This window comes from Hemicordylus capensis, chromosome 2 (genome assembly GCF_027244095.1).
Source record: "Hemicordylus capensis ecotype Gifberg chromosome 2, rHemCap1.1.pri, whole genome shotgun sequence".
Classification (NCBI taxonomy): domain Eukaryota; kingdom Metazoa; phylum Chordata; class Lepidosauria; order Squamata; family Cordylidae; genus Hemicordylus; species Hemicordylus capensis.
The window spans coordinates 188,191,200-188,204,450 of record NC_069658.1 but is presented as its reverse complement, the minus strand read 5'-3'; the positions used below and the strand labels follow the sequence as shown (position 1 = coordinate 188,204,450).

The window sequence follows — 13,251 nt, the reverse complement described above, 5'->3', positions numbered from 1 at the left end:
GATTATTGTTATAAATTCTTTCTCTCACATACATACACCATTTTTCTGATTCGAATATCACACTGTTTTGCTGTTCTGTGGCTAGCTGCAACTTCCACCTTCTTCCTGATCAGGCTGCTGGATCCAAGCCTATTGTAAGCTGCTGGATAAATTTCAGATTGTTTGGGGCCCCTAGGATTTCCTGTTGCTGCCATCTCCCTTTAAGGCAAAAGCTGTTTGGACAGAAAAAACCCATTCCTGAATTTCTTGGAGGCAGCAACCTGTAGTGAGGTGTGCTGAGGTGGCAGAGCATTTGCTAAAGAGAGCTTTCACTGCTTAACTCTATGGAGGCATGCCCAGCACATGGATGTGCTGCATTTCCTTGGGAAGGTGACTGGCACACGTATGTTCCACATGTGTGGTTGTATGTGTGTATGCATGTGTGTGTTGCTTACAACCTGTTTCTCCTCTAAGTGTCTGGATTCATATTTTTGAGCTGATATTATGGTAAAGTTATATGCAAGATGGGTGTCAGATGATTGGACAGGGGCGCAATTTTAGTGCTTGTCCTAGGCACTGTTTTCCCTAGATACGCCTCTGTCTCAAAGGCATAGTATGTGATGATGTCATCTACCCCAATTCAAGATGACAGATGCATGAATATTTAAGGCACAAGTGGGCTAACTTGTGAACTGCTTAACCAATTTGGACCAAATTTAGTTCAGTTATAGGGATAGAGAGAGGAAGGAAGGAAGGAAGGAAGGAAGGAAGGAAGGAAGGAAGGAAGGAAGATTAGTTCTTACCAGAACTTCTTGTTCTGTCTTTAGTACCAATTGGTTGGGTGGGGAACGGGAAGGGGAGCCCAGCATACAAATTGTGTGCATACCCACTGATCCAAACACAAAAAAACTTCTCATTTAGAAAGGCTTAGTGATCTCATCATGTAGTCAAAATGAATTGGTTATCTAACATGATAATGAGGCTGTTCCCACAAGCAGTCTAGCCGATCCCGACGCTCCTGCCCAGCCAAACATTACTTTTAAGACCAGCTCTTAGCCAAGGTTAAGGGAGCAAGGGCTCCCTTAACCCGGCTGCAAGGATCGTTCGTCTCCTTGGGCTGCATGGAGAGCACACATCTGAGGGAATCCCCCCCCCCAATGCATCACACTTAGTGTGCAGTGCATTGCGGGATGCCTGGAGACCAGAATGTGTTGTGCCGGCTTCTGGAGCTCCACACTGCCTGGCATAGTACTGCTTATCTGGGAGCATGGTCTGCCCTCCCAGCAATGTTTGGATCGACTGGAGGAACAGTAAGGTTTCACAGCCTCCCACCCCTCACCCGCCTGCCCTCCCAAACAGTCGTGGGAATCGCTCCAATATGTCGTGTATTATCTTCAATTGGCTGGACTTAGTTTTGTGACTAAATCATGAACAAGAAGATGCATTAATTTTAGGAGGGGAAAATGGTTACCAACATAGAAACAGCAACTTGTGACAGAGCATAGGACTGGGGAAAGTGTTACCAGTGAACTTTTCCTGAGTTAGGTTTGGAGTGCAAAGAAACATTTCTATATCCCCCAATCCCGAAAGCACAATCCAACTAAAAACATAAACAAGAGAACTTTCAGTCCAGTCCTAATTTGAAAATATATATATGATGAGGCAACTTCACCTCACTCAAGGCTCTTTTATATTCAACATTAACAAATTAAAGTTCTGCATTAAAGTTACTCACATTCCGCACCTTAAAAACCTGAATTCTATTACCGTTATAAATTATGTCAATCAAGCAACTTTGTTCATATTTAATTATGTTGCTCAATTCTCCTTCCATGGAGCTTCATGAGGAACAATGCAGGACACTAAAGCTCTACGCATCCTTGACCACTGGTTATCCTATTAAGCACCTGTCTAGAATCCAAGAACCCACTAGATATTGCCCACATCCTTTGAAAAGAACACTGTTGAAAAAACACACAAGGCTGAAAGGAGGTCAGAAGAGGTCCCATCCCCAGCCTGTCACTCACTCTCCCACCCCACTGTTTATGCTTAGAGCAGCATTGGTCTGAAGAGGTGGACGCTGTAAGTGAATCTGCCTTCGTTTCCATGATCAGGAGGCTGGAGCACCCCAGCAGTGTTCCCTCTAACAGGGATTCCCAGATGTTATGGACTACAACTCCCATCATCCACAAGCAAAATAATCCCCAAGATGGACAAGAGAGTGAGTGACAGGCTAGAGGCGGGACTCCTAACCTCCTTTCAGCCTGGCGATCTCTCTAACCACCTGAAAAAGTTTAATCTTTAGAGCAGGCCTACTCAACTTAGCCCCCAACTGTTTTTGGACTACAACTCCCATAATCCCTAGCCACAGTGGCCAATAGTCAGGGATTATGGGAATTGTGGGCACTTTTTGCAGGAGGGCCAATGTTGAGCAGCCCTACTTTAAAGTCATAAGAGGGCTATAAATTTTTTTATTGAAAACAAAAGCACATTTTCTCAGGAGACTCTACTATATGCCTCATATTGAATTATGTGCTGAATTATGTGTTGTGGTGTTTTGGGTTAATCCATTCCTTGATCCAGGGCAGCTTTTGAATGGTGCTTTAGTTACTTTTATTCCAGTCCTGGAGTAGAGGTGGGGCTAACTAACAGCTAGCAGCAAAAGCACTGAAGGCAGACTGCACTTGCCTCTCTGTAAATAATATCTATCTCATTAATTCGTTAATAGGCCTTTGTCTTGTAAGGACAGTGGCAGTACAAGGGCATACCACATCTCTTTCCTCAGGATTTTAAATGTGCTTCTGCCATTTTTGAGTTTTGTGTAGAATTATTACCATTATTTTAAATCAATACTTCTACAATGGTTTAATTTTGATATCTATATGCATACCAGGATGTTGCCATTAACTGTTGAGAAATCAGAAGCTGAAGCAAATTTTAGAATGTTGATTTATTTTGTTATTAAAGCAGACAACACACAATTACACTCAACCCTCTTTGGGGGTAGGCTCTGGGACTTACAGAACTACTGGAAACGCTGCCTGATGACCCTCTTCAGGGCTGCTTTCATCTCACTGTTCCTGAGGCTGTAGATGAACGGATTCAGCATGGGGGTGACCATGGTGTACATCACAGCTGCCACAGTGTCCTTGTGGCCTGAGTTCTTGGAATGTGGCTTGAAATAGACCCAGCTCACAGTGCCATAGAACAAAACCACCACAGCAAGGTGGGACCCACAAGTGGAGAAAGCCTTGCGCTTCCCAGTATCAGAAGGAATCTTCATGATGGTGTAGAAGATGTATGCATAGGAGACAACAATGAGCACAAATGGCCCCAGGATCTCCACCACCCCCTCAGTCAATAGCAGCATTTCTAGGGCACTGGTATCAGAGCAAGCGATATCCAAAAGAGGGTATATGTCACAAAAGAAATGTGGTATCTCCTCAGAGTCACAGAAGGAAATGCGAGACATCAGAAGAGTATACACTAACGAGTGGATGATGGGGATAATCCAGGACACCGTGGCCAGCAGAAGGCAATGCTTACTGCTCATCCGGACGGAATAGGACAGTGGGCAGCAGATGGCCACATAGCGGTCATAGGCCATGGCAGCCAGCAGGAAGCTGTCTGAGTTGCCAAAAGACATGTAGAAATACATCTGAGCCAGGCAACCGTGATAGGAGATGGTCTTTTCCTGAGACAATAAGTTCACTAGCACTTTGGGGACGATGCTGGAGGTAAAACCCAAGTCAGCCAGTGCAAGGTGACTGAGGAAGAAGTACATGGGGGCCTGGAGGAGCTGAACGTCAACGCGGATCAAGAGAATGATTGTTACATTCCCCAGGAGGGTGAGCAGGTACATGGAGAGGAAGAGGGGAAAGAGGAGTCCTTGAAACTCTGGCTGAGTTGGGAAACCACGGAGGAATAGTTCAGAGAGGCCAGTTGTATTTCCATGTTTCATTTGTCTGATGCAGCTGCAGGGATCAGAATAACAAGAAAACTAGTGGATACAGCCAACATTTTTGCTGATATGTGCCAACACATACAACCCAGCCTTCTAGCTACTAGTCAGCAGTCTGTGGGATAATCTCTCTCTTATTTTCCTATGTGTGGCTTTCTCTCATCCATTTCTCCCTTTCTCTGTCACCTCACCTCTCTCCTCTCTTTCTCCCTCTGGCCCCGTTCATACATTCCGTACCATTCCTAGGCAAGGATCCAGCCACCTTCATTTTAGCAGTTTAGCAGAAGGTCCAAACTAATCCCCTCTGGAATAGGAATGTGCTCCATATCGCTATTCAGTCATACCCTCTCAAACTTGGTGATATTCAAGGCACCACGGTTTTCCTCAAAAGGAACAACATTGCATAGTGGATTTTTAATGATCTGCACATACATCAATCCAGCAAATACTTCCACGGCCAGTGAATCACTGCCTAGCACTCATGAGCAAACAACAAATTACATAAAACAGTATGTATAAAAGTCCTGATGGCCTTAAAAAAAACGCTTTTTTAAAAAAATGAAAAGCAACTTCAGGCGGATGTGGCAGGCCATGTGGCGAATGCTGTCCCACCTGCCATTCTTCTGCTCCGATATGCCCACACAGAACTGCTTCTTTCCACCTGTAGAGGACAACTGTAGAGTTCCAGATGCATGTCTACAAACTGGTATAAGAGACTGTAAAGGGAGTAAAAGACTGCTTCCCGCTCTGCTGCTCCTCCACTCAAAATCATCCACTTTCCAAACTGCTTTTCATTTTTTTAAAGAATAGCCATTGGGGCCTCCCTATCCATGTTTGCTTATAACAAGAAGTGTGCTCCTTCCTATTCTCCATCCTAAGCCTCATACCAAGCAGCTTCATTGGATGACCCCTGCAATGAAAATTAGGCAAGTTAAAAAATGAGGCTCATGCTGGTCGCTGACCGAAATAAAGATATTATTAAAAAGGAGGAAAGTTGCTTGAAGGCTCTTAGTTCTCTTTCTTTTCTTCAGGATTGTTGCCAGCTTAGCTGAGGCAGAGGAGCAGCCAAAGGATCAATGTGCCAACAACCTCCCCACTCTTTAGCCAAAAGGAAACTAGCTGTACATAGCACACACACCCAATCCTAATTTTGCAATAGACCCCAACATTTCTAGAACCAGCACTGGGTAGAATTGTTGATGTTAGAAGCTTTGGATGGGTGTGTGTGTGTAGTGCTCTTACTTAAGGAAAGGAAAGGTTGTGCCGTCGAGTTGGTGTCGACTCCTGGTGACCACTGAGCCCTGCGGTTTTCTTTGTAGAATACAGGAGGGGTTTACCATTGCCTCCTCCCATGCAGTATGAGATGATGCCTTTCAGCATCTTTCTATATCACTGCTGCCCAATATAGAAGTTCTGGGAAACGCACGCCGGGGATTCGAACCAACAGCCTCTCTAGGCAGGCTGCTTCCCCGCTGCGCCATTAGGTGGCTCATAGTGTTCTTACTTACCTAGGTGATATATGCAGCCCAAAAAGATGTTCACTGTTTGCAACACCAGCAAAGTGTATGTGTGTATACACGCACACATTCTTGCTGTTACCAGTCTGAAGAATGAAAGGAGCAAAAATCAAACAGAAATATCAAGAGGCAAAGAAGACAATTTGAAGCACGTTCCTCCTGGAAAAACAGGCCTCCTTCCTCTGTGAGCAGATCTTGAGTATATTTTTACTGATGCATGAGAGGATGGTGGTATGATGGCAGCTTATATGTGTGTCTCTTTGTCCTTGAAGACCACTAGCCATGTGATCTCTATGCCCAAGGAAGAGGGATGGCTCAGTCAGGTTCTCTCTTGGGAGATGTCTGCAACAGCCTAAACCCTGGGGAAGCATTTTTCTGAGACACAAACCCAATGGTTTGGCAAATTAGCCCCTCCCTACAGTGTGCCCTCATTAGGAAGAAAAAGATTTTCCATGGAGATTTGAGAGAAGGGTCTATTGCAACTGGAGACAGGATACCGAATGGCATCCTATTGTGCCCTTCCTCAGTCTCCTTTTGGAAGTTTTCTGAAAGGATAAGTTGCTTCTTAAAGAATTTAACTTTTTTTCTTTGGTACATGCAACCCCCCACCCCCGCCAAAAAAAAACCTTTATTTGAAAGTTCCAGTAAAGAAAAATACGTTCTCCTTCCATTTTTGCTGTAACATTTGCCTATGAGGTAATATTACCATTAGAAACAATTATCCACAGTTCCATAGCATTGGGGGGCAGAGCTGCACCAACACAGCGAGGGCTGCTTCAAGCTTAGCTAAATGTTTGTTGCATGGCCAAGGAGGGGCGGGGGAGAGATTTTAGCTGCTCTCCCCTCCCTCCAAAAGTGCCCTTTGGCTTCCAGAAACATGTCCCTGAAGTGTGTGCAGCCCTCAGAGGTATATTTCTGAAAACCAATTAGCACTTTTGGAAGGAGGGGAGAGCAGCTAAAATCTCTCCTCCTTCCCTCACCATGCATGCTTGGCTGCATGACAAGCCATAAGCAACCTCAGAGCCACCCTCACTGCCAGGGTACAGCTCTTACTCTACCGACCTAATGCTACCAACCATGTGGGCCAGTATTATTATACCAACATAAATCTGGGTTGGTTTGTATGTATTTACATATTATTTATTCATTCCATTCATTCATTCATTCATTCATTCATTCATTCATTCGATTACTATACCACCCTTCCAAAAATGGCTCAGGGCGGTTTACATAGAGAAATAATAAATAAATAAGATGGATCCCTGTCCCCAAAGGGCTCACAATCTAAAAAGAAACATAAGATAGACACCAGCAACAGTCACTGGAGGTACTATGCTGGGGGTGGAGAGAGCCAGTTGCTCTCCCCCTGCTAAATAAAGAGAATCATACAATTATACAATGATGAACCATTGGGACAGCCCCTCAACCACTTTCCTAGATATTATTTTAATACCTGTGAGCTTTGAGGAAAAGAAGAAGAGTGTCCAGGTCAGAAGAGCTCATACCTGTTGGAGCTCCAGTTCCAGGTGACATTGACCTTTTGCACCAGCAACCCTAATGACCACAAGGGGCGTTGGGAGTAGAGATAGTCAGTTAGGGTCTCCTTTTCTTTCCTGCTTATCTCTGCCTCTATGATCCCTCAGTTTACAAAGTGTACTGAGGAACTTCCTGGGAGTGACTTCCTCCTTCTTCTCCCCAGAATGCTTCTACCTCTCTTTATGAGCACCACCCTTCTATAGATCTCTTCCTGGCCACCATGTAGCCAGAAGTTAGATATAGGTCTTTCCCTCTCATAAGACATTATGTAAGAATGTCAATACCATGGTTAGTAGGGGTGTGCACGGAACCAGCTGGCCTGGTTTGGTTCGGGTGTGAACTGCACCTGAACCTGACTAGGCCAGTTCAGCCCAGCACCCCCTGGTTCAGTTCGGTTTGTGGGGGGAGGGGTGGGTTCGGGAATTTTTTTAAAAAAATATTATTTACCTGTAGCCCCTTCTGGGGGCTTCCTATAGGTCATGGGGGGGGGGATCTACAAAGGTTGCCCCTCCCCCCACCACCCTCCTATCTCACCCCCACAGCCTATCCCGTGGCAAATTTTTTGCCTGTTTGGGCCTGTAAAGATTGGCGCAGTGACCATTTTGGAGATCACCGTGCATGCTTAAATGGCCTCTGCAAGGCCTGGCAAGGCCTAGGGCCTCTCAGGGACCATTTGAGCATGCACGGTGGCCATTTTGTTTTCAGCAGCCATTATATATATATAGTGTATATATACAAGTGTAGCTTGTAGGGCTGTAGCCCTGGTAGGGCTGAAGCATAGACACGTATAGAGATGGCAGAGAGGAGAACCTGTGTTGTGAAAAGGGTGGGTAGTTTTCAGTGGCTTGGGGTCTGGTCTCCAAGGCGAGAAACAAATCTACTGAGGATATGAAAGCCAGTTAGAATGTTTACTGCATACAGTAAACTTTAATCTTTGTGAAACAATTCTCAGGTCAAAAGCAACATCAGGCTCATCTGGAGTACAGCATATAGTCTGCTACAATGGCAGGACCTGTTCCTAGAAGTGGCATTTTCATCATAAATTGGCATGCCATTGGCTATTCCTGCTGTTATTGTTGGGCTTTGGTTGGGCTCAGTAATCCCTTCGTATCAGGCTGTGTCTGGCCATTTAAAGCAAAAGGCTCATTCAGACAATGATTCCCACTAAATTACATGAGGAAGAGCATACACACACTCCTCCACATCTGGCACACTCGTGGGTGGGCAGGAGGGGTGTGTGCCCACACTCCTCCCTGTGTGATTTGGTGGGGCCAGTCTGGATCATATGGACCAGCCCCGCATGAAGTTAGAATGCTGAGACGGAAGAATGAACGCCACCACTTCCCACTACAAGTAGGAGATACATTTAAGTGCTCCCCATATCAATGTAAATGTTCACCATTTAAACATGCTCCCCATATAAAAGTACCTCCCTGCACATGGAAAACTAGCACCTCAGAGAGAAAGATTCTAGTCCAGCTTTTTACTTCCTATTCTGGTTTTCTATTTGTAGAGAGATTTTCATATAGGGGAGCATTAAAAAACGTGATTCCCCCATCTGCAGTCTGAAGTGGTACAGCTCTACCATGTCAAATTGTTGACACCTCATTTTTCTGCTTGTCTAGGCCAGGCCTGATAAGCTATTTGTTGGTAACAGGGTCGTAGGGAGGTTCCCAGCAGCTGGGGGGACAAAGTTGAGCTGGGTGGTCACATTCATGTGCACAAAGCATGCAGTGACCCAAGCCATGCCCCCTGCATCTGACATCAGATGCAAGGGGGCGGGGTAACTTAGCCCGCCCAAGCCTTCCTCTCCCCTCCCCGCTTCCCTATACACCAAAACAGTTCAGTGAAGAGGGAGAGGATAGCCGCCACCAGCAAGCAGCAGTGCCAGCTAGACAGCACGGAGCCGTCCGGGCGTGGGGCCTCCAGGGGTCACCTGGAGGGAATCCTCACTGAATTCCCCATTACAAGTTTATTCTGCATGAACCACCCAAACCGGTTCAATCTAATGGACCGGACCAGACAATCGGTTCGACCAAACCAGTTTGGAGCAATGCCATTCGGTTCAAATTGGTTTGAATTCAACTTGGTTTGAATTCAAATTGGTTTGAATACATTTTTTGGTTTGTGCGCACCCCTAATGGAGAGTATGCTAACACGTTGCCCCGTCCTGTTTTCACTCCAAAAATCCCCCCTGAAATGACTGTTTTCCCTCCAAGTGGCTATTGGCTGCAAATAATGGGCTTACATTTCTGGAACATCACTAGCAAGGAAAAATGATTTTAGCTGCCACTGAAACACTACGCTACACTTCGCTGGGGAAGAAATTAATTGATTGATTTTCCTTGTGTGCTTAATTGCTTAGATGTAACCATAGCCTTAATAAAGCTTTTAAAACTACAATCGTGTGTGACGTGTCTCCTCCTCCCCCCCTCCTGACTGCCCCATGACCTCAGAACCGAACCAGGGATAGCCTCTGCTGGCTAAAGGTGGAAGGGGCTGTGTGCTCCCTCTCTCCCTTGTAGGGAGGGGCACTGCAGCCTGCTTGCAACACAGTGCCAGCCCAACATCATCAACAATTTCTGGGTTCACACAAATTGGGAGCACAGATACCACATAGAACTAGGATTTAATGTTCAACAGACATCACACGACATAGATCGTGAGAACTGACCCTAAGTTAATCATGGCTAAGCCTCTCTGAATTCAATGGGATGCTAATTTCTTCCATTGGTTTCACTGAGACTTTGTCACCACAAACTTTAGCTGGATTGGAATGATGACTACCAGGTAGGGCCTAACAGCAGGGCTCTAACTTGTCTTCAAATGCACTGGGATTGTCTTCGAATGCACTGGGAATGTCTGGGTGCAATTACATCAGTTTCTTTCCAGTTTCCAGAATTTTATTAGATGTAACCCAGTGGGCAGAGTCATGTCTCTTTTGATGTTTGTATGACCCCTAGTATAGCAACAGGCATGGTATAAGTAATGATGGAGAAGGATGAGAACTTATTAAGTCCTTCTGATCAGCAATGGGGGCAATTTTTTCCTCAATATGTTTCATTATATGTACAATATGACATTTTCCCCATTTAAAAAAACACACACAAAAAAACCAGAATTTAGCCAAAATCAGCATTGTGCCTCAATCCCAAAAAATGTTCTTCCATGCTGAAATCCTAATGTACCAAGCCTCCGTGACCATTCTAAAGAAGGGCCCAAATGTCTCTTGGAGCTATGGAATTTTCTGGAACCACAGTCCTTGACTGCATTTCAGAAAATGTCAGGAAAGTTGAGGAAATTCCCTCATCTTTCAAACTTAATCCGCAGATGCTTTCTCAGGGACTGCTGAATCTCCCTGTTCCTCAGGCTGTAGATGAAAGGGTTGAGCATGGGGGTCACAGCTGTGTAAGCCACAGACATCACTCGGACCTTGGTACCAGAGTAGCTAGAGGAGGGGCGGACATATACAGCTATCACAGTCCCAAAGAACAAAAACACAGTGGTGAGGTGAGCACCACAGGTGGAAAACGCCTTACGCTTCCCAGCAGCTGTAGGGATCTTGAGGACCTTGGAGAAAATGAGAATATAGGAGAGAAGGGTAACGGTGAAAGGCCCCACCATGGTCACTGTCCCTTCCGTGAGGGTTGTCAACTGAATTGCTGAAGTGTCTGAGCAGGAGAGCTTGATTAAGGCATGGAGGTCACAGAAGAAGTGGGGAATATCCCGGGAGGCACAAAAGGAGAGACAATACATCATCAGTGTGTAGAGCAAGGAGTGTAGAAAGCCCAGCAGCCAACAACCGAGAGCCAACAGGAGACAGCATTTCTGACTCATAAGGAGGGCATAACGGAGTGGGTGGCAGATGGCCACGTATCGGTCATAGGCCATGGTGGCCAGCAGAAAACTTTCTGTGTTTCCAAAGGCCAAGAAGAAAAACATCTGTGTAAGGCACCCACCGTAGGATATGGTTTTGGTATGAGTCAGTAGGTTCTGCAACATCTTGGGGACAGTGGAGGAGGAAAACCCCACATCGGCCAGTGAAAGATGGCTGAGGAAGAAATACATGGGGGAGTAGTAGAGCCGGACATCTGAGTAGATGAGCCTGACAATCATTAAGTTGCCCAGTAGAGTTAGCAGGTGCATGAGGAGGAAGATGGGGACAAGGAAACGCTCATGTCCTGGCTGGTCAGAGAGACCCTGCAGGATGAAGCCATTGGAATAAGTTGTGTTGCCCTGCTGAGCCATGTCTGGTAAGGAAAGGGAGAAAAAACCCAATTGCTTGCACATTCTGATTACACACATGATGACAGAGAGAATGAGAGGGAGAACAAGCATGAGTGATTTATGCTTCCAAAGGGAGGACCTTTCCCATCTCCTGTGGAAAGATGTGCATTCTCCTGATGTGGTTACAGAAGTGCATCTCCACACTTCAGACAATCAGCAGAGGCATGGGGAAAGGAAGCATGGGTCACCTGTGCTTACCTATCTGGGGAATCTTGAAAGCCAGAGCTGGTTCTCAGATTCTTTGACCCTCGGGCAAGAGGGTCCATAGTCCCACTTTGTCCCTATACATGTGAGAAAAGAAGGCAACATCCTTGAAAATGGACAAAGGGCTTACACTTCACTCTGCAAAAACCACAGCCAGCCCCAAAGTACCTGAAATTAGGGGAGGAGCACAAGTTTTTATTTCCAGGCAACTCCTTTTGTTCCATGTCATATTTATCAAATCTACACCTGTACAGTGAGGGAAATAAGTATTTGATCCCCTGCTGATTTTGTCCGTTTGCCCTCTGACACAGAAATGACCAGGCTATAATTGGAATGGTAGGTTTATTGTAGCTGTGAGAGACAGAATAACAACAAACAAACCCTCAAAAGCCCAGTGCCCAAAAGTCAGCGATGGATTTGCATTGTAGTGAGGGAAATAAGTATTCGATCCCTTCACAAAAGATGTCTTAGTACTTGGTGGCAAAACCCTTGTTGGCAATCACAGAGGTTTCTTGTAGTTGGCCACCAGGTTTGCACACAACCCAGGAGGGATGTTGTCCCACTCCTCTTTGCAGATCCTCTCCAAGTCAGAAAGGTGTTGAGGCTGATGTTTGGCAACCCGAAGCTTCAGCTCCCTCCACAGATTTTCTATGGGATTAAGGTCTGGAGACTGGCTGGGCCACTCCAGGACCTTCATGTGCTTCTTCTTGAGCCACTCCTTTGTTGCCTTGGCTGTGTGTTTTGGGTCATTGTCATGCTGGAATACCCATCCACAACCCATTCTCAATGCCCTGGCTGAGGGAAGGAGGTGCTCACCCAAGATCTGACGGTACATGGTCCCGTCCATCGTCCCTTCGATGCGGTGAAGGTGTCCTGTCCCCTTAGCAGAAAAACACCCCCAAAGCATAATGTGTCCACCTCCATGTTTGACGGTGGGGATGGTGTTATTGGGCTCATAGGCAGCATTCCTCCTCCTCCACACACGGCGAGTTGAGTTGATGCCAAAGAGCTCGATTTTGGTCTCATCTGACCACAACACTTTCGCCCAGTTCTCCTCTGGATCATTCAGATGTGCATTGGCAAACTGCAGACGGGCCTGTACATGTGCTGCCTTGAGCAGGGGGACCTTGCGGGCACTGCAAGATTTCAGTCCTTCACGGCATAGTGTGTTACCAATTGTTTTCTTGGTGACTATGGTTCCAGCTGCCCTGAGATCATTGACAAGTGTCCCCCCCCCCCCCCCGTGTAGTTCTGGGCTGCTTTGTCACTGTTCTCATGATCATTGCAACTCCACGAGGTGAGATCTTGCATGGAGCCCCAGACCGAGGGAGATTGACAGTTATTTTGTGTTTCTTCCATTTGCGAGTTATCGTGCCAACTGTAGTCACCTTCTCACCAAGCTGCTTGGCGATAGTCTTGTAGCCCAGTCCAGCCTTGTGCAGGTCTACAACCTTGTCCCTGACATCCTTCGACAGCTCTTTGGTCTTGGGCATGGTGGTGAGTTTGGAAGCTGAGTGATTGCTTGCTTCTATGGACAGGTGTCTTTTATACAGGTACTGTAACAAGTTGGGATTAGGAGCACTCTCTTACAGAGGGTGTTCCTCATCTCAGCTCGTTACCTGCATATAGTGAAAAGACACCTGGGAGCCTGAAATCTTGCTGGTTGATAGGGGATCGAATACTTACTTCCCTCACTACAATGCAAATCCATCGCTGACTTTTGGGCACTGGGCTTTTGAGGGTTTGTTTGTTGTTATTCTGTCTCTC

General features: G+C 46.1%; 2 protein-coding genes across 2 annotated transcripts; both read right to left on the bottom strand.

The window, feature by feature from the left end:
* Positions 1-3,004: 3,004 nt before the first annotated feature.
* LOC128345360 (olfactory receptor 1G1-like) lies at positions 3,005-11,500 on the bottom strand. Its single transcript, XM_053297214.1, has 2 exons — positions 11,479-11,500; positions 3,005-3,953 (listed from the first exon to the last, which is right to left on the bottom strand). The coding sequence occupies exon 2, from the start codon at positions 3,938-3,940 to the stop codon at positions 3,005-3,007; it is 936 nt and encodes a 311-aa protein (XP_053153189.1). The 5' UTR covers positions 3,941-3,953; positions 11,479-11,500.
* On the bottom strand, positions 10,300-11,241 carry LOC128345359 (olfactory receptor 1L4-like). Its single transcript, XM_053297213.1, has one exon. It carries the CDS (start codon positions 11,239-11,241, stop codon positions 10,300-10,302), a length of 942 nt encoding a protein of 313 aa, XP_053153188.1.
* Positions 11,501-13,251: the final 1,751 nt, after the last annotated feature.